Raw genomic sequence first — 20,790 nt, 5'->3', positions numbered from 1 at the left:
GGAAGCTCCACTGCAGAATGACTGATTGGCTTATTGAGTCCCTGCTCCTTATCAGCACTGTGTGAGGCCTTGGTCACTCAGGAATAAGATATAGTCTCTGTCCTCAGGGAGCTCACAGTCTAATAGATGAAAAAAAAACATATAAATAAATAAAAATTATATTATAATATATAAATAAAAATTTATTTAAAGTGTTTTAATTGTGGGAACTCTCTCTTCATTTAGTCAGCCACAGTTCAGAGTCATACCTCATTCCCTATCCAAGAACAATGTGAATAAGTCCACCTTGCATGGTGAAACCCATTAGATAATGCCAGAGTGGATATTTGTTGATTTTCGATATCCATTATGACTTCCCAGAAGTGTTATATTATTTCCCCATAAGCACCCTACCTGGGAAACCAAATTATCACGTAGACAACTGCTCACCACATAGAAAGGGAATTAGTATTAAGAGTCAGATGGAAGGCATCAGACCCTGATGATATGATGTCTCATTCTTCAGGACACAAACAAACACAAATTTTGAGTCCTCAGACTTCAGAAATCTCTTCCCTGGGTAGTTTCACTTGATAGTCCCTGGCTAGGCACAATCTCTGGCTGTCTCTTCCTATATGCCTCCATTGTTGAACAGTCTTCCTCCTGATTGACTTGTTTTTCCTTTCAAAATATGCAAATATTTGATCATATTAATTATTGGCCTTATTAACTGAGGGTAAGTCTTTCCCTTTAGAGTGAAGTGGAATGCCCTGTCTGATCCAATGGAAAATTATTTTAGAGTGTAAATTCTCTGCAAACCTTCATCTTTATTTTAAATTTTGAGAGTGATGTTTCACTATCAAGATTTATGATTAAAATATGAATAAAAAGAGAGCCAATATTTGAATGTCTTATATATTCCAGGTACCAAGATGAACACCCCTAACCTGGCATGTACAATGTTTAAGAGACACAAAATAGCCCAGAGCATTCTGGCTAAGATACGATGGGTATAAAAGACTGATGGAGATAAAACTAGGAAGAATGCAGGAGCCCAATTAATTAGTGGCCAAAATAAAGGCATAACTAGGGTCACTGAGTCTAGCAGGTGAGGCAGTTTCAGAATGAGCCTTTCCTCTTATACTGCATGCCTCCTATGCCCTCCTACCTCTTAAGCCCATAGGTATTTTTTTTAAATGAAGAATATGAACCTTCCATAGATGCTCTCATAGAGTGGAGAATAAGGGCAAGCATCTGATTTTTTTAAAGGTCCATAGATAAAATGGGATGCCTACTTGAGACTGTTAATCACAGCTCTGACTCCATCTCCAAGTTCTATGGAAATTTAGATTAGATGATAATAAATGATTAAAACATTCCTACATTTCTAATCACTATCAAAGATGAATCACACTGGAATAGAAAAGAATAGATTTTGTCTTCAAGATAATATTCTTGTGCACTAGCAAGCCTTCTGAAATAACATAGAATAAACTTTGCCTTGCAAGTGCGGAAACTAAGACTCAGCATACTGGGGACTTGACACCACCAAGTTAGTGACAGAGGTGACTCTTACATATCTACTGTCTACCAACATCAAGTGCTTTCACATCTATAGGTCACAAGTCAGGAGAAAAGAATCGCCAGGAGAGTCCTTTTGTCACGACTATAAATCATAGTTCTGGGGCCAGGAGGTGATGGTTTCAAGGTTGCAGGTGTATGACAGGAAGCCTGAGGTGCAGTCTAAAGCGCCGCACAGAGGAATGTGTGAACAATATCCTGAGAAGTCCACAGCTGGCTTTGAAAAATAGGTGATACTGAAATCAAAGCCAACTGAGGCTGAGGACACTGTGGCTGGCAGTCAGTGCCTTCTGAGGGGACAGAACTATTTTAAATGCTAAGGAAAATGTGACAGAGCACGCAAAGTTCATAGCACCCATCCTAACACAGAGCAGATACATCAAAACCTATATAATGCATGTAAAACTTGGTTCAAAGTGAAATTACAACTTCAAATGTGTATACTAGAAAATGAGAAAGGCTTATGATAGAAGAATGATAGGAGAATCTATCTCAGAAAGTTAATAAAAATTTTAAATTAAAAGCAAATATCAGAGGGGGAAAACTAGATGAGAACAAAAATTAACAAATCAGAGAACAAACTAATGAGAGAATTAACAAAACTTAAAAATTGCACTATAAAAACACTAATAAAAATTGATAAGCTCCTGCCAAGAGTAATCAACAAAAAAAGTAGTAGGAAAATGGAAATATACAATATTAGGCATGAAAAAGAAAATAAGACAAATCCTACAAACCTTATATAGACATTAAGAGCATATTTTAGCAATATTATCTTAATAATTTTAAAATTAATAGATGAAGCACAAATGTCTGCATAAGCACATCATACTAAATCTGTTATAAGAAAAAGTAAATATGAACAGTTGTTTAACTGGTAAAGACGTTAAATATGTAGCTGAAAACTTTCCATCAAAGAAAGTTTCAATTCCAACTGGCTTCACCGATAAACTCTAAAAGCACATTCTAAAGAAATGAAACCAATCTTATTGGCACCAAAACAGACTAGTAGACCAATGGTACAGAATAGAGGACACAGAGAATAACCCACAAAATTACAATTATCTTATTAGACAAAGGTGCCAAAAACATGCATTGGAGAAAAGATAGGCTCTTCAACAAATGGTGCTAGGAAAACTGGAAATCCATATGCAACAAAATGAAATTAAACCCCTATCTCTCACCATGCACAAAACTCAACTCAAAATGGATCAAGGACTTGGGAATAAAACCAGAGACCCTGCATCTAATAGAAGAAAAAGTAGGCCCTAATCTCCATTATGTGGGGTTAGGCCCCAAGTTCTTTAATAAGACTCCTTTGGCACAAGAATTAAAATCAAGAATCATTAAATGGGATGGACTCAAAATAAAATGTTTCTTCTCAGCAAAAGAAACAATCTGTGAGGAATAGAGAGCCTACATCATGGGAGCAAATCTTTACCCCTCACACATTAGATAGAGCACTATCCCTAAGGTATATAAAGAACTCAAAAAGTTAAACACCGAAAAAACAAATAATCCAATCAATAAATGGACCAAGGACCTGAACAGACACTTCTCAGAAGATAATGTACAATCAATTAACAAATACATGAGAAAATGTTCATCATTGCTAACAATTAGAGAAATGCAAATCAAAACCACTCTAAGATTTTATATCACTCCAGTCAGAATGGCAGCTATTATGAAGAGAAACAACAATAAGTGTTGGCGAGGATGTGGGGAAAAGGTACACTCATACACTGCTGGTGGAACTGCAAATTGATGCAGCCAATATGGAAAGCAGTATGGAGATTTCTTGGAAAATTGGGATGGAACCACCATTTGACCCAGCTGTCCCTCTCCTCGGTCTATACCCAAAGGACTTAAAAACTGCATAGTACAGAAACACAGCCACATCTATGTTTATAGTAGTACAATTCACAATAGCTAAACTGTGGAACCAACCTAGATGCCCTTCAGTAGATGAATGGATAAAAAAAAAAAAAGAACGTGGCATATATACACAATGGAATATTACTCAGCAATAAAAGAGTAAAATCATGGCATTTGCAGGTAAATGGATGGAGTTAGAGAAGATAATGCTAAATGAAGTTAGCCAATCCCAAATAACCAAATGCCGAATGTTTTCTCTGATATGAGGAGGCTGATTCATAAGTGAGATAGGGAGAGAGAGCATGGGAGGAATAGATAAACTCTAGATAGGGCAGAGGGGTGGGAGGGGAAGAGAGGGGGCATGGGGTTAGAAATGATGGTGGAAAGTGATGGACATTATTATCCAAAATACATGTATGAAGACACAAATTGGTGTGAATATACTTTGTATACAACCAGAGATATGAAAAGTTGTTCTCTATATGTATAATAAGAATTGTAATGCATTCCACTGTCATATATAAATAAAAAATTAATTAAAAAATTAAAAAAGAAATGAAACCCTTCTTAAGAGTTTCTATAAAAAAGAAACATAAGCCTCAATTCTACTTATTTCACAATACTAGAAAATCCTTCATATCAAAATCTAACAAGGACTTAACAAGAAACCAAAGTTATGGACCAGTATCACTTACAATATAGATGCAAAAATCCTGAACAAAATATTAGCAAACCAAACCTGGAAATGTATAAAAAGAATTACACACCATTCTGAGTTATATACAATAAGGCAACATTGGTACAACATTCAAAAACCAGCCTTGTTATTCAACACGTTAGCAGATCAAAAAAGAAAAATCATACAAAAAGTAAAAAGGTGTTTTATAAAATTTGGCCCCAACAACTAATAAAAATCCAAATAAACTAGGGAAATTTCCCTAATCTCATAAAAGACATTTGTTAGTATCTTAAATATCAGTTAATGGGGAAATTTTCCTCCAGTATAAAGATATAAAAATGCTATAGTTGCCATTTTTGGAGAGCTAACAAAATAAATGTCAAATGTCTATAATCTACTAGAATAAAGTAATAACACTGGAATGTAATAACTTCCAAAGTGTTCAGAGATCCTGGTTAATAACATAAAGGAAAAGACATAGAAGTTGCAATGATCAAAAGGAATGAATGAATGAAGAATGGAAGGGTGAGAGGGAATGAAAAGTGAACGGTCATTAATCTGAAAACATGACTGAATGTATAGGAAATCCAAAAGAATCTGCATATCAATTATTAATATAAATGAATGAATTTACCAAGGTTGCTAGATATAAGGACAATGTACAAAAATAAATTGTGTTTCTACATTTCAGCAATATTATTCAGATGATAATAACACAAAATCCATAATAAAAAACATCAAGTTGCCAGAAATAAAGCTAACAAAATAAATGTCAAACGTCTACATAGAAAATTATAAAACCATTCTGTGAAAAATTACATTAAGGAAAATCAAAAAGAAGGATATGCCATGTTTATCATTTAGAAGACTCAAAATTGTAAAGATATCAATCTATGCTAAATTTACTTACACTTCAATCACAATTAAAACTCAAATATTGTTTTTTTGTGAAATTCCAAACACTCATTCGAAAATTTTTATAAAAATTTGAAGAACTACAAAAGATAGTAGGAGAAGGACAACATGAGAAAGGAAACTTTACCACATGTCAAATCTGAACTATGAATTCAGTAAAATTACAATCAAGATTCCAAAACTTTTTTTGTGAAAATTAGCAAGTAGATTATAAAATTGTATATAAGTGGAATAAGAATAGCCAAAGTAATATTTAGGGAAAAAGAAAAGTTTAAAGGACTTAAAACTTGCCCAACGTCACAACAACTAACAAGAATAAACAGAACAATGCATACAGAACACTGCAGAGAGTTCCCAACCATACCCACATGCAGATAGCAATCAGATTTAAGTCAGCAAAGGTGTGCCAAGTAAGGTAGAAAGGGCAGGTGAACTATAAATCCACGTGGAAAAATTAAATTTAACCCTTAAAAATTAATGGAAAAAATAAAATTTTAAGAAGATAATAGAAAATATCTTGTTTCTTTGGGATATAAAAATATTCTTCAATAAGTCACAGAAAGCTCTGATTACAAAGGAAAAATTAATAAACTAAACTACATTAAAATTAGGAAGTGTGGGAACTCATGAAAATAAAAAGGAAAGCCACCAACTAGAAGGATTTCTATAACGAGCATATAAAACTAACCATTGCTGGTACCCAGATGTAGAAGAAACTACTACGAAACAGACAAGAGGCCAGCAAACTACCCATGGACCAAGTTCAGCCCCCTCCCTGTTTTTTTTTTTAAGTAAAATGTTCTTGGAACACAACCACACCCATGCATTTCCTAGTGATCTACAACTGCTTTCGTGCTACCAAACAAGAGTTGAGTAGTTGAAATAGGTTTTCTGACCTGCAATGTCCAAAATATTTACTATTCTGACTCTAAACAGAAGACGTTTGAGAACCTCTGGGCAGGACAACCAAGCAGAAAAGTAGACAAGAGACTTCCACAAGTGCATCACAGAAAAAATATTACACACACACAAACACACATACACAGACCAGTCATATCTAAGAGCCAATAAGCAAACTTAAAGGAATAAACACCACTTATCAGGGAAATGTTAATTGAAGATAAAAGACTAGGGCTCTAGGTATAGCACAGTAGTAGAGTTCTTTCTTTGCACGCACAAGACTGAGGGTTCCACCCTCAGCAACACACACACACACACACATTCACATGCACACATGCAAAAAGAGGGGGGGGCTATTACTACGATGTGTTGTCAGGAAAAAAAAAAAAAAAGTAACTTTTTTTTTTGGTACCAGGGATTGAACTCAGGGGCACTTGACCACTGAGCCACATCCCAGCCCTATTTCATGTTTTATTTAGAGACAGGTTTTCATTGAGTTTCTTAGTGCCCCACTTTTGCGAAGCTGGCTTTGAAATCGCTATCCTCCTCCTCAGTCTTCCAAACTGCTGGGACTACAGGTATGTGCCACCATGTCCAGTCAAAAATAACTCTTATACACTGCTGATGGAACTGCAAATTGCCACACCAATTTGAAAAAATGGTTTGGCACTTTGATTACAGATTCTCTGAAGTATCACTTATGCAAAATGTTTTAGAAAATTGCATGCATAAGTGAACCAAAAAATACATATATATGTATATATACATATGAATGTTTATATCAGCCTTATTTCTCATATCCAAAAATTGGAAATAACTACAAAATTCAATAATAATAATGATGAAATACTACACAGCAATGAAAATACATAAGCTAGAGGAACATGCAACAACCTGGTTGATTCTCACAGGTTTACTATAAGTTTACAGGAGCTGTACACAAAACACTACACATAATGCGATTCAGATTAAATAAAATTCAAACACTGGCAAATACAATCTGTAAAGGTGTTAAGTCATAGGAAAGTCGATCTTTGGAAACAGGGAGGCACAGTTTTCGCAGGCTAGCATGCCAAACACTGGTACCCAAGATACAGAAATATCTCAAGTATCCTCTAAGTCACCAAGAAGCAGGGATTCAGAAATGGCAATTAAACATGAAAAAAGTCATCAGTCTCACTAATAACTAAGAAAAAGCAAACCAAAACAACAATAAGAAGATATTTTATACTCACTTATTTTGTAGAAAATTAAAGTTTATAATACAAAGTCCTATATGAGGTTGTAGGGAATCCTGGTGAGTATATAAACTGATGTAAACTTTGTAGAGTAATTTGACATCAATAAAGGAGAACATTTCACTCATATGTCTCTCTGGAGCTAGTGATCATGTACCCCGAAAAACTCATGCTGTCAAATGTTCACTAGAGGACCGATATGAAGATATTCATATCCACATTTCTCAATAAAGAGAAAAATAGAAAGAACCTAAATGAACATTAGAAATTTAATAAAGACTATCAACAAAAGCAAAAGGTAGCTTTTTGAAAAGACTGAACTCACAAGTCTCTTGTGAAACTAAATGCAATACTTATATTTGTGTGTGTGTGTGTGTGTGAAAGAGAGAGAGAGAGAGAGAGAGAGAGAGAGAGAGAGAGAGAAGAGAGAGAAACAAGAACTAAAGTTGAACTCAGTGCAGAAGCAGACATGGAAAGAGATGACAAACAATGTTCCAATATGTATAAAATCATGAACAAAATGAGCATTTTCTTAGGAAAAAAAAAATCTTCCTGAAACTGACTCAATCTTACCACTAAAAAAAAAAAAAAAGAATCACGAGACGAAAAACCCTCGCATAAAGGAAACTCACCGTCCAGTACTGGTAAGTACAACCAAGAAGTTAGGAAAAAGTAATTCCAAACTAAAATAACCAGCCTGTGCTCCTCCACGCCAAGGATTGCCTTCCAAGTGGGCAGGTGCCAGTACAGTCATGGAAAGAGGTAAAAACATGAGCCGCAGAAGGATGAGCACAGGAGGCTGTGTCTGCATAAACATGGAAGCGCAAGACTATACCCACGTGTGTGTCTGGGTGGCCTTACATGAGGGTGCCGGAGGAGGAGTGGGAAAAGGCATTCCCCGGGGGTCTCTGTATAATCTGTAATCTTTGACCCAATTTCATACAGCAACCATTTGAACAAATTAGTGTTAGGGGGGAAAATGATACCCTGAAAAATATGGATAATTGCAGGGATATGGATGATACAAATAATAAGACATTACAAAGTCATAACCAGAAAGTTTAAATACTACCTAATTAGCAAAGTAATAATATCGATAGCTAAGACTAACAGATCTATTTTAGGCACATGAATCTCTTTTCCCAATCTGCCTTAAAAGAACCAACTTCATCTAGAAAAATCAAATGGATTTTTTTTTAAAGGAGGAAAAAATATCATTAGGATTTTTTTTTTTTTTACCTTATACCACATTATTGGACCCAAAACACAAGTCTCTGGAAAGTACAGATGACAGGTCAGACTGTCACTGGGTCCCATACGTAATATTTGTTGGTAGTCATCTGATAAGTTGGGTAGACTCCTTCTGGAATTGTCACACCAATGTTTTTCAAAAACAGTTAGGTTCATCCATATTCGGACACAGTTGTTGGCATTCCTGTAAGAAAACAGCAGGCTGAAACCCACAGTCTTAAGCAACCACAAAATCAAATGATTCAGGTCATCTTCTCATTTTTCATGTCATTTTCAAGGCACCATACCAATCCTTTCTTAAAAGAAACAGTTTGCAGCCTACAAAACATTGATGACCCAACATAGATGACATGTATACAGTAGAGAAACTGGACAACATCTTAAGGAAGAGATCAAATTGAACTCAGCCTCGGAGGGGCAAAATGGACCCCATGCATTTCTCCACAGAGAACACAAAAGCACTTACCCAGCGTCCCAGCCAAAGAAACACGCCCCAACCTAAATCCAAAGGAAGGATATATGATAAACTAATTCCCTGTGCTCCTTAAAAATATCAGAGTCATGAAAAATAGAGGAACTGCTTCAGATTAAGAGATGAAAGGTTTATGCAATCAAATGCATTCCATGATCTTGGATTAAATTCTTTTCTGGAAAGAAAAGGAAAAGTTGTACAGTTCACTGATAGGACCCCTGATAAGATTAGACTAGAAACAACAAGTTAAAGTATGCATGGTTACATTTTCTGAATTTGGTAACTACGCTATGATTATGTGAGGGGATTTTTCCTTGTGGTTAAGAAATATACATTTAAATATTATGCAGCAAAAGGAGTATGCTATGTACAGCTGAAATGGTTTAGAAAAAATATTGTGTGTAATAAACACATACACAGATATTATGTGGAGACAGAAAATTATAAGGAAAATATTCTTATACAAATAGAACTCTTGAGGAAGGGCAGATAGGATTTCTCTATATTATTTTGAAGTTTTATGTAACTTTGAAATCATTTCAAGGTAAAAAGTAAAAATATATACATGTTATATATGGTTATTACAGATCTGGGAAAATTCATGTTTACTCTTTTCCACGACAAATAATATCTTTGTTTAATTTCTGTAAAAGATGATTTTTCTTCATTTCATGACTTCCAGATTTAAATGTTTTAAATCTGGCTCCAATATCCTAGTAATTTGTGTGGCACATAATCTCCAACTGCAGTTAGAAGTCACAGCCTAGACTACAGCAGGAGAGCAGAGTTCCATGAGACCTCAGCAGCAGACCCCTAGTGGCCAGTGCTGGGGAAAGGAGCCAGGTGGTGACTGACCACTTCCACTGTACACCACTCAGTCAGCGGTTCTGTACCCTGAGTCTGTCTGTCTGATATATGGAAACAAGGAATCTGGCATGACTCTAGTGGGTCATGGGTAATCCTGAGACCCAGAAAGGTGTCAGCAAATGCTACAGAACAAAACAGAGGGAGAACGGAGCATAGACTTAGGAGTTTCAGTTGATTTCCACTTCACCTCTGCCACGCCAGTATTTCTTCCATTTTACAGAAAAGAGATCCAAGTTTCAGAAAGATCAAATAATGTATTACTATCATACAAGTTAGTCAGAGTGAATCATAGAATTATGACCCTTTGATCAAATGTGGTCCACAAGTGGATTTCCTTCACATCTCACAGAGCTTTACAAATTGAAAAGTCACACACACACACACACACACACACACACTCAAATCTCCAATAGACAGCTACCTTTGGTAGCATATGCCCTTTCTAGTTGACCACGGGCCCTTCTAGGCTCAGTGGCCTCCTTCCACCTTTATTTCAAATATCCAAAAATAGAAAACAATTCAAAAGTCCCATCAGACCTGTGTCCCTTATCAATTTATTTCCTAGCATAGCACCTTGTGTGGGTTTGGAAAATACTTAATGCTTACTGACTTTTAAATCCCCACCTTAAACAGATCCTTCATGAAAAGAGCTCGAAAGAGGTTTCTCCTTATCCGGGTGTGCCGCTTGTCACAAAAACTTTTGGCATTCCAAGAAAGATGGCAACAATAATATCATACTAATATTATACTAATAAACACACTTTGTAAGTTGGTCTGGCCTGAGGCATCATTTCAACAGGAAGAAAGCATTTCATGTTCTAATAATGGTTTACAAATCTATCGTATTTTAAAATGTGTTCACTGGAAATCATCGTATAACAACCATAAAACTATACAATATTATTTGTCTGATTGCATTTTCTAAGTTTATTAAAATTTTCTTAAAAGATATATATGCACACATAAAGAGAAAGATTCATATGAATTAGTTCCACTTTAAATGAGGAACTTACTTTATAACACATAGGTAGATGCCCGAGTCCTCCAGTTTCAGGGGAAGAATCAAAATCCAGGTGTGTTCTTGGTGAATTCTAGACTGATTGTCTTTGGAAATGGGGACTTTGCTATCAGCACGGTACCACACTACATTTACTTCCCCATATGTAAGCGGAGGGTTTGTACAATTGAAGGCAAAGGGCTGGTCTGCTGATGCTGCCTCATGATGCATATCCGTGTTTTTGCAAGTATCTAGGAAAAGAAAGGGAAAAGCAAGAATAATTAGCCATGGGGGAGGGGGACACAAGAGTCGTGCTGATTATTAGTGTTAATGAACACCTCTTCGATTTTCTAGTCAACTTGAAATTTTATCTGAGAGTTTTCTAAAAAAAAAAAAAAAAAAAAAAAAAAATCAATAGCCTACTGATTCGAAAACATAATTCCAAGTTCATCAAACCTATCCATCCTGGGTTCCTTCTTCACAAAGGCCTCTCCTATTTGGAATGATTTCCTTCTTTCCCTTCTTAGACTTAATTTTCTGTCCTCCTCCTCATTGTAAGGGAACCCACTTGGTCCTGTTTTCTTTTTACTCTGCCACCTAATTACTACATCTTCAGTAAAAGGCATCCCACCCCCCAAAAAATGCGCTTTTTTTTTTTTTTTTTTTTTTTTTTTTTTACCAAGCTACTTAGATTTTCTTAGAAATTTGCTCTGTTGAAGTTTTCTTTGTTTTTAATCCTGGATCATAAAATAGCCCTTTGTCCTGTAAGTAGACAGTACTACCTCCATTTAAGCACTTTCACCCAAATCTTGACTTGCATATTTAGCTAACTTCTTCCCATCCTCAGAATAACCTGGAAGCTCCGAGGTGACACTGGGGGGCTGAGCATCAGATAACCAGAGTCTACAGCTTTGCCTTTTCCCCTTTCTGTGGAATTCCGACTGGCCTTCTAGGGACAGAGTAATTCACAAGGCTCAGACCCCAGGAGCTCTGCCCAGGGGGCTGGCGGTGACTGGCTACCCTGGTGGGCACCCTCTGAGACCCCGAGGACTCAGAACGTACCTGCTCGGACAAAAAGTGGAAGAGCGATGGACACTCCGCAGAGCAGCCAGGACGGCGTCCTCATTTTGGGCTGCGGGGAAGGAAGAAGCAGCAGCTGGCGGGGGACAAGGCACGGCGCGGGCGCCCGCGCCCCCAAACCCCTCTCCGGCGGCTTCAGAGACCTCGGAATCCCAGAGATCCCGACCCGGGCCACTTCACCTGGAGCTCGCCACGTTTTCCCCAAAACTGGCCCCTTCCCTGCCCCTTCTTACTCCCAAGGTCCGAGAAGGCGGGAGCGCGGGGAGAGGCTCCCTGGTGGCGTCCCTTTCTGCCACCTGGCAGCGAGGCAGGGTCGGTGTCGAGCGCGCCCGGCCGTCTCCCCGGGTCCCCAGCGTGGCGCCCCGGGAGCCTCCCCTGGGCGGCCGGGATCCGCCCGGGCCAGGCGCTCTGAAGCCAAACCCCAAACCCGGGCTCCTCGGGCAGAAGCCAGCGCAGGCACATCTGGCAAGGATGGAGGAACTCGGAGCGACACCGCCACCAGGCCTGAGGGATAACGCAGGCTCGACCCCTCGGCCAGGTCACGGGGCGCCTCCCCAAGGTGGCCCCGCCAGTCGGGGAGCGCCCCGGGAGCCCTGATCTCTGGCCTCCCAGTCGTGCACCTTTTTGTGCCCTCTGTCACTGCACACCTTTCCCACCGTCGGCGCGCCCCCTGCGCCTGGCCCGGCCAGTCGACCTGAAATCCGAGTGAGCAGGTCCCAGAAGAGAGAAAACAGGTCCCGAACCCCGTCAAGGCGTTTTAGTTCCTTGGCACATCCTGTCCTCCGCGGGAGGGGCAGGCCCATCTTCCCCCGTGGAGGGCAGAAAGGAAGGGGAAGTGGGTTAAAAATCCTTTTGCCTGATTACCCAGCAGACAGCAAGTTCTTCATCGCTAGGAATGTCTACTTAAGTCTTCCAAACCGTCTCTATAAATGAACTATTCATTCTTTCAAATCCCATGTGAGCAGTTATTAACACGCCCTGCGTTGGCCTATATGGAAGCAATTGGAAGCCACCCAATGGCTTCTAAGGAATGTTCTTAATCTGCTTGAGTCACGCCCTTTAACTGCTGTGAAGCAGGCATGGCCTGGTAATCCTCCATACCCTTGAGTCTGAAGACTTTTGCCTAAAAAGTTCTCAATAGATCACGTCAACAGGGACCTGTTAGCTTGGCCATCAGGAGTCACTCCCAAGTTATCCCATAGGCACTGAAAGAGAAAAACTTAAATTATGCTTTCCATTCAATGGATTCATAGGCAAAGCTATTTCTAGTGGTCTTTGTGGGATTAAAGAGAATGAGGACGAAATAAAAGAGCAACCATGGGAGCAGAGAGAATGCAGTAATTGCATTAACAGCAAAGCATCTACACCTAGAAAATATTGAGAATTTCAAAGCATTTGCTTGTGTGGGTTATGCCTGCCAATATTACTATACTTGAAATCATAAAGAAGAACTCTAAAATACTTTCTTTCTCATTAATTTTAAATAATAACCCTATTGCATGTTGAAATAAATATATGCATTTTATGAAAATGACTATACTATCAGAAACAAACTTATTGAGAAGAGTGTGATTGCTCTACATGCTTATAAATTTTTTGAGTATCTGGCTTAATAGAAGATTAAGTGGATCCTCCCATCTGCTTCTGTATCCAGTCTCATGATATAATATATCATGTCATCGATGAAAAAGGCCACGTTACACTAGTGAGAATTTAAAAAGTCAAATGAAGTCTTACTATGGTTATGAAAAGAGTTTTGATTTCACAGATCTCTTTAAAGGGTCTCTGGGAGTCTCCTAAGTCTCCCACACTTAGAGAACTCCTTTGTTAAGCTCTTAATGAATATCTTTATTATTTTCCCCTAACATCAGCATTGAATGAGCTTTGTCTGTACATATTCAGGGTTTGTCTTCACCCTAAGCAAAACAAAGATGTGACTATAAATAATGTGATTCTCATAGAGAACTGAGGCAGGATAGAAGAAATAAAATTAGACAGAAAGGAGACATAAAGAAAATATAATTTTAACATATTTTCCAGGCCTGCCCATTCCCCAAATCATTCACTTTCCCAGGACTGTCACCCTCAAATATCTGGGAAATCTGTAACTCTATCTCATGTACTGTTAAAGAGACATACAGGTATATTTTTTAAAAATAAATAAATAAATAAACCCTGCAATTTAGGGGACTTTTTAATGTTATTTACTGGATTGGATCATGGAGACTCCGTGTCAAATTAAGGCTTCTCAGAATATGCAGAAGCCCAGAAAATGTCTTAAGATCACTAGTCTAATGTCATCCTCTTATATCTTCCCATGTCACCCCTTGTGGAATGTCTTTTAAAACAAGAGTCAGGAAGACAAAAACGTGGCTCTCAAATCTCCAGATGTCCCACATTCTCCTTTGAATGTCTATTCTTTGCTTTAAACAAACAAACAAACAAACAAAAGTCTTCTGTCTCTGCCAACGTGTGCTGAAATTTTTTTCTGTTGTATGTCAAGGACCCTGCTTGTCCTGAGTCGAGTTTTCCACTCTTGAGGAACTCCTTGGGACCCTCTTCCAGTGATATTTTTTTTCTCTAGTGACAGAACTATTGCCATGAGCAGTGTTGCAGATTATTTCCGAATCTCTTTATTTATGCTCTTTTTCCATTTGTACCTCCTGAATATATGCACTCTTGTGTCCTATCTTGTTTTTGTGGTGTGAGGACTGGCATGTACACCTATTCCATTTGAAGTAGATGCCACAAAGTTTGTGAGGTTAGGACAGTGAACCCCCCGTAGTGACTGGTTTTTACTGGACCTTACTGACATTACACTTTGCTAGTGACTTTAAGGATCTGATTACACTTTCAGGGATGGTCACATGCATTTTCCGATATATGGAGAATGAATTGTTTGGTTTTTGAAGACAGAACTGATTTGGGGATTGTAAACTCTGCAAGGAAAAACAACATTATGTTAAGTGAAATAAACCAGACACACAAAAATTAGTACTGCATGTTCCCTCTCATAGGTGGAATTAAAAAAATAATAATAATAATAAATCAACTTGAATGTAGAATAATAACTAGTGGGTTGAGAATGAGGTAGATGAAGGGAACCTGGATTTGATCAACTCATGCTGTATTTGTATTGAAATATCACACTGAACACCATTCATATGTACAATGAATACATGCTAGTTAAATTTTTTTTAATTAAAAAAAAAGGAAGAAACTGTTAACATTTATTGCAGGTTCTCAGTTTCCCTGAAGCTGGATAGCATGGTTTGCCAATGAGAAAAGGGAAGAGAGAAATTCAAATGAAATTTCTTTTACAGAGGCTCCAGGTGGGCAAGTTTAGTTTTGCTTTGTAACGCACTTGAGAAAAGTTGCTTTATGCTGAAACTTCCTGGATTCAATCACTCCATCTTCCATTCTATTTTTCAATATTAAAATTTTCTCCTGAAGGGCTGGGGATGTGGCTTAAGCGGTAGCACGCTCGCCTGGCATGCGTGCAGCCCAGGTTCGATCCTCAGCACCACGTACAAACAAAAGATGTTGTGTCCGCCAATAACTAAAAAATAAATAAATACATATTACAATTCTCTCTCTCTCTCTCTCCCTCCCTCTCCCTCTCTCACTCTCTTTAAAAAAAAAATTTCTCCTGAAATGTAGATCATGTAATATTTAAGGGTTTCAGAATTCAAAACAAGTCGTAAGTGATGTTAGCAAGGTCCAGCTTACAATCAATATTCATCCAGTTTCCTGTGTATATTCCTCCCACTCCCCAAACTAACTATCCAGACTTGGTGCTTATCATTCCTGTGTGTGTGTGTGTGTGTGTGTGTGTGTGTGTACGTACGTACGTGCACATGCATGCTCCTTAAGCAGTAGAATATCCTATTGTATGAATATGTCCCAATTTATATGTCCATCTCCTTTGGACAGTTTGTTCCAGATTTATATTTTGCTTTACAGGTGTGCAGCTGTGACAATTCTTGTGTCTGTATTTGAGTGCAATTGCAGGATCAACGTGAGGTAGGATAAAAGAAATGTTGTAAGAAAAGAGACAAAAGGCAGCTGTAACTTTCATCTGTGAACCCTGATCTGTGAATCTGAGTTCCTCATTCCAGCCCCCTTCTCTGCCAGATCACTTTTTCTCCCAGACTTGCTACTCCCAAATGTCTGAAAAATCTACAAATCTTAAAGATACTTAATTCCACTCATTAATAAAAATTGCCCTGTGCACTGTTAATCAGCCCATGTAATGTACTAGCACATATGTTTTTAAAATAGATCAAGTTAAGTTTTCACCAGGACAAAGGTCTTAAGGAGGTCACCCTTAATACTCACACCCTGAGTTTGAGAGGTGGACCTCAAAACCAGGGTGTGAGTATCCCTGACATCATTGCGAGGACATCAGGGGAACTTCAGGACGAGTCAAAGTGAAGCACAGATTAAATATCTTGAGGGAAAGAAAGGCATGCACACTCTGAGAGACGGGATAGAGTGTGGGCATCGTAGAGGAACAGGCCAGCTCCATCTCAGCTGGACATATTTATACACATAAGATCAATATTAAGGGACAAGAGCTAATAGTGTGTTTTTCATTCTCCTTTGTGTTGGTATCTGGGTGTGTTGACAACTACCAGGACAGAAGGGGTAATTTCCTGACATGACGTTATCAGGATGAAGGTCATTTACTGATGTGTTGATCATTAGTAGGATGGGGGTCACTTTCTTCTTTGTTTTCTACATGTTCTGCTTTGTGAAACAGTGCTACATTAGTGTACCTGTGGAAAAGTCTAATGATTGATTTAAGTGTGCTGTTTGTGATCAAGATATGTAAAAGTAACTATCAGATCTGGAGTTTAAATAGTGGTTACTCCTGTATTAACCCTCACGTCTCCTTTATACCTATTTTTATGTCTTCTAACTCAAAAAGAGATACAGGAAGGAGAGGGTCATCATTATACAAAATACATGTATGAAGATGTGAAAAAAAAGAGATATAGTATTTTAAGAAATCTATAATACAGGGTACATTCCAAATATTACCTGTTGACCTGGTAGAGGAGACATTAAATTAAATATCCTGAGAGTCACCAGACTACCATAAACCATCTTATGACCACCAGAAGGGTGTCATCTCCAAGTACTTTCCCATGCTTACCCTTCACAAGGTTTCCTTTAAAAAGAGGAGCCCATGCCTGGTGTGGTGTTGCACGCCTGTAACCCCAGAAGCTTCGGAGGCTGAGGCCGGAGGATAGCAAGTTCGAAGTCAGCCTCAGCAACTTAGTGAGGCCCTAAGCAACTCAGTGAGACCCTGTCTAAAATAAAAAATAAAAAAGGGCCGGGGATATGACTCAGTGGTTAAGTGCCCCTGGGTTCAACAACAACAACAAAAAAAAACCCTTAGACCCTAAAAATGCATGTCACTCTCAAGGTCACCCACAATCTCCCTTGAATGTGTACTCCTTGCTTTCCTAAAAAATCACGGCTTGTGCCTCTACACATCTTGAAAAGTCTTGTCTGCAATATTTGTCAAGGACCCATCTGCGGTCCCCACTCTGGGACCTTCTCAGACTCCCTCTCATGACAATTGAACAGAGGCATCTTCAACTATGTTAGCAAATTCCTACTTTTTTCCACAGTCATATTCTTTAGAGAAGAAGAGTTTCATTTCTTCATATTCTTGACAATATTTGGTAATGTTACAATAGTAAATATTGCAAGTTTTGCCAGTCTAGTGGTATAAAACCTATCTTGTGATTTTTTTTCCACTTCCTAATTACTAGGAAAGAGGAACATCTTTGCTTATGTTATCAACCATTCATATTATAACCTTCATGTGAAATCCCTTTCATGTTTCTCCCTTAACCCCCTTGTCTGCATGCCTTCATATCACCTATCTGCAGGGAACCCATTCAATTCTACCTCTAACATCTCATGTGTTTGCCTTCACAGGGAGGCACCTATGTCTCACTGTATTCTCCCAGCAACACCCCTTGTCTCCACTTTGATCATTGTAAGATCTCCATCAAGCCCTGTCAGACCTGAAAGAGATGTTTGACAGGCATTGATTATTTTATCCTGGTGCCCCCAACTCCACTTACCTCATTCTTTCCCATTTTGGCAGTCTGAATATTCTTAGCCAGTCCTTTAAAAGCACCATTCATTCACTAGGTGAGTAACTGACATTTTCTATGGATTTATGTGTTTATAATTCAAATCAACTCCCGCTAGAGATTCATTCTCTCCTTTTAAGAGCTAGCAAAAGCAGGTCATCTGTGTGTGATGGAGGTGTTGAGGGATTCTGATTGGCTGACTTTTACCTTCAACATACTTAATCCTCAGTCCAGTACATGATGCATATTCAGGAGATATTTTTAGTAAATATTTCATATAAAATTACATTTTACCTGATGCATAGTGCCTTTTATTTGTTCTGACTAAACATCTGATGATTTTTCATTGGACATAATTTGCAACTACAGTTTCCTAGTAAGCACGTAGTAGAACTTTGTTCACAAGCACGGATCAAATGGCCCAAAATCCAACGTTTGGGGCCCCACCAAAGTCCTTCCATTTTTATATGTCCTGTCTCTGAAATTGGGAAAACATAGCAGCAATTTCATGGTAGACTTTTATTACTGGAATGAAATGAACTTCCAGAGACAGAAGACGCAGTGGGAGACGCAAGGATGGTGCTAAGAGCAGCTGGTTTGCTGCAGGTCTGAGCCTAACCCCACCCTCCCACACATCCACTGACTCCTCAGAGCTGAGTGCAGTTCCCCCGAGGGCCAGATGATGTGCTAAGTGCTGGAAACAGCTGGAGAAGAGCTCTCTTGGAGCTTCAAATCATTCCTTTGTCTAGTCATGAAGAAAGTTTGAAAAGATGATTTTAGACTGATGAGAACCAGGTAAGATATCAGATAGGAGCAAAGACAAGCAGCCACCAAGTAGGTATCTGGGGGAAGAGCTCTCCCCATAGAAGGAAGAACCAGTACAAAATCACTAAAGGAGGAAAAAAGAGTTTGGGAATTTCCAAATAAGAGAAAACTGAACCAGTGTGACCAGCTTACAGCAAATGGGAGGTGGGGGGCGAAAAATGTAGTCATGGATATAGGCAGATGCTAGATCATACAGGGGCGGGTAGCCAAAATAAAAAAAAAAAAAAGGGTTTTATTCTAAGTAAAATTAAAAGCTATTAGAAGATTTAAAGCAGAAAAAGATTAATCTTCTGTACATTTTTAAATGTTACTGTTACCACTAGACCCCACCAAAATGGCTAAAATCATAAAGATTGAAAGTGTTGGTGAGGATGTGGAACAACTCACTCTCCACCAATGGCTGAGCATGAACGGGCACAACCACTTAGGAAAACCATGCGGTGAACTCGGCTGAAGCTAACTTAGCAAATCCACTTGGGGGGCTACCACAAATGAGAACCCCTACAGATGGTCACCAAAAGAGGTAGTTGCCAGCATGTTCTCAGCCTCAGTATTCAAGAGAGTCAGAAACAAGAACGTACTCAAAGGTCCATGGATAATAGAAGGGATAAAACAGATGTGTAGAGTCACACAATGGGATAGTATCCGGGCATGAGAAACGTGCTAACACAGACAACAATAAATAAATCTCACAAATATAATAGCTAGCAAAAGGAAATAGATAAAAGGGAGATCATCGTACCTAATTCCATAAATAAAATATTAATCTAATACAATCAGCTCACAGAGGAGTTACCACACCAAGTTCTTGCATCTTTTACTGCCTCTGAACTCACAAAAGTTCCCAGTGAACTTATTTCTCTGTGCCTGACATTCTCCTAACCAATAGCCCCCAATAGTGCCCACACACCTACTCCAAAGGATATGTCCAAAATACTTTGGTCAGGGATTTAAGACCTTTTATAATGACAACTTTCTCTTCACCCTTTGGTTTGGCACATGGTTAGCACTAATAAAGGGATTAAGTGTAAGCTTGAGAGCAAACATGTTCCCCCCTTGGAATTTGGGGAAGGTCATGGGGTCTGGTTTTAAGAAACACAAGAATTCAGAAACAAGTAAGTAGAAGGAGGGATATCATTTAACATTGAAAAGTGTTAACAAAACAAAGAAACAAGCAAAAATGATGGCCTCCATCCATAGCCTTAAGGCAAATGAGAAGCCAGGGCTGGCTCAAAATAAGCAGGATAACCAAATAAGATGGCTGAGGAGAGAAAGTGGAGTTGTGGGCAGGCAGAATGAACCACACAGGCAAAAGAGAAGTGGATTCCCACATGAGCTGGGAAACATGCAATGCCCTCTCACTAACAAAGTCTGAGGAATCTATGCCCAGGATAGTTGGAAAAAAAAAAAAAAAAAAAAAAAACAGTGAACACCATGGGAATGATTATCAGTGAAGCCCTTCCCAGACCTGGAAGCCAAACCCAGTGACACTTAGGCTCACTTCCAAGTCAAATGTTCTAAGACAAGCAGGCGTGGTAGTGCACTCCTGTAATCCCAGAGGCTCAGGAGACTGAGGCAGGGGGATAGCAAGCTCAAAGCCAGCCTCAGCAAAGAGAGGCACTAAGCAACTCAGTGAGACCTTGTCTCTAAATAAAATAAAAATAGAACTGGGATGTGGCTCAGTGGTTGAGTGCCCCTGCCACCCGCCACTGCCCCGCAGCAAAAAAAAAAAAAAAAAGTTCTAAGACAAATAAACTTCATAGACTTTCCCTTTGTGATAAAATTAACTTCCCAATTGGTTAAGCAGAGCACCAGAGAAGTCAACAGGATCACAAGAGCCCAGATGCAGGAGATACCGGTTCAACTGGTCTAACGGCTGCAAATTTTAGAGATTGCTGAGTTAGAGACTGGGGTTCAGATTTAAAGTGAACATACAGGATTTATGTACCTGAATCAGCCAATCCAATTCAGGAGAACCCTGAGCAACACGTATTAAGATGAGCAAGTTTGGGATTTAC

General features: G+C 38.7%; 1 protein-coding gene across 1 annotated transcript in view; it reads right to left on the bottom strand.

The window, feature by feature from the left end:
* The window catches only part of Il1rl2 (interleukin 1 receptor like 2), a 38,761-nt gene extending 26,881 nt beyond the window's left edge, over positions 1-11,880 (bottom strand). The window contains 3 exon segments of the mRNA XM_076832804.2: positions 8,407-8,602; positions 10,771-11,005; positions 11,817-11,880. Of these exon segments, the coding sequence (XP_076688919.2) occupies positions 8,407-8,602; positions 10,771-11,005; positions 11,817-11,880 (495 nt within the window).
* Between the last annotated feature and the right edge of the window lie 8,910 nt (positions 11,881-20,790).

Source organism: Callospermophilus lateralis, chromosome 14, assembly GCF_048772815.1.
Source record: "Callospermophilus lateralis isolate mCalLat2 chromosome 14, mCalLat2.hap1, whole genome shotgun sequence".
Lineage (NCBI taxonomy): Eukaryota > Metazoa > Chordata > Mammalia > Rodentia > Sciuridae > Callospermophilus > Callospermophilus lateralis.
The sequence above is the reverse complement of the archived record's forward strand: the minus strand, read 5'-3'. Positions and strand labels throughout refer to the sequence as shown.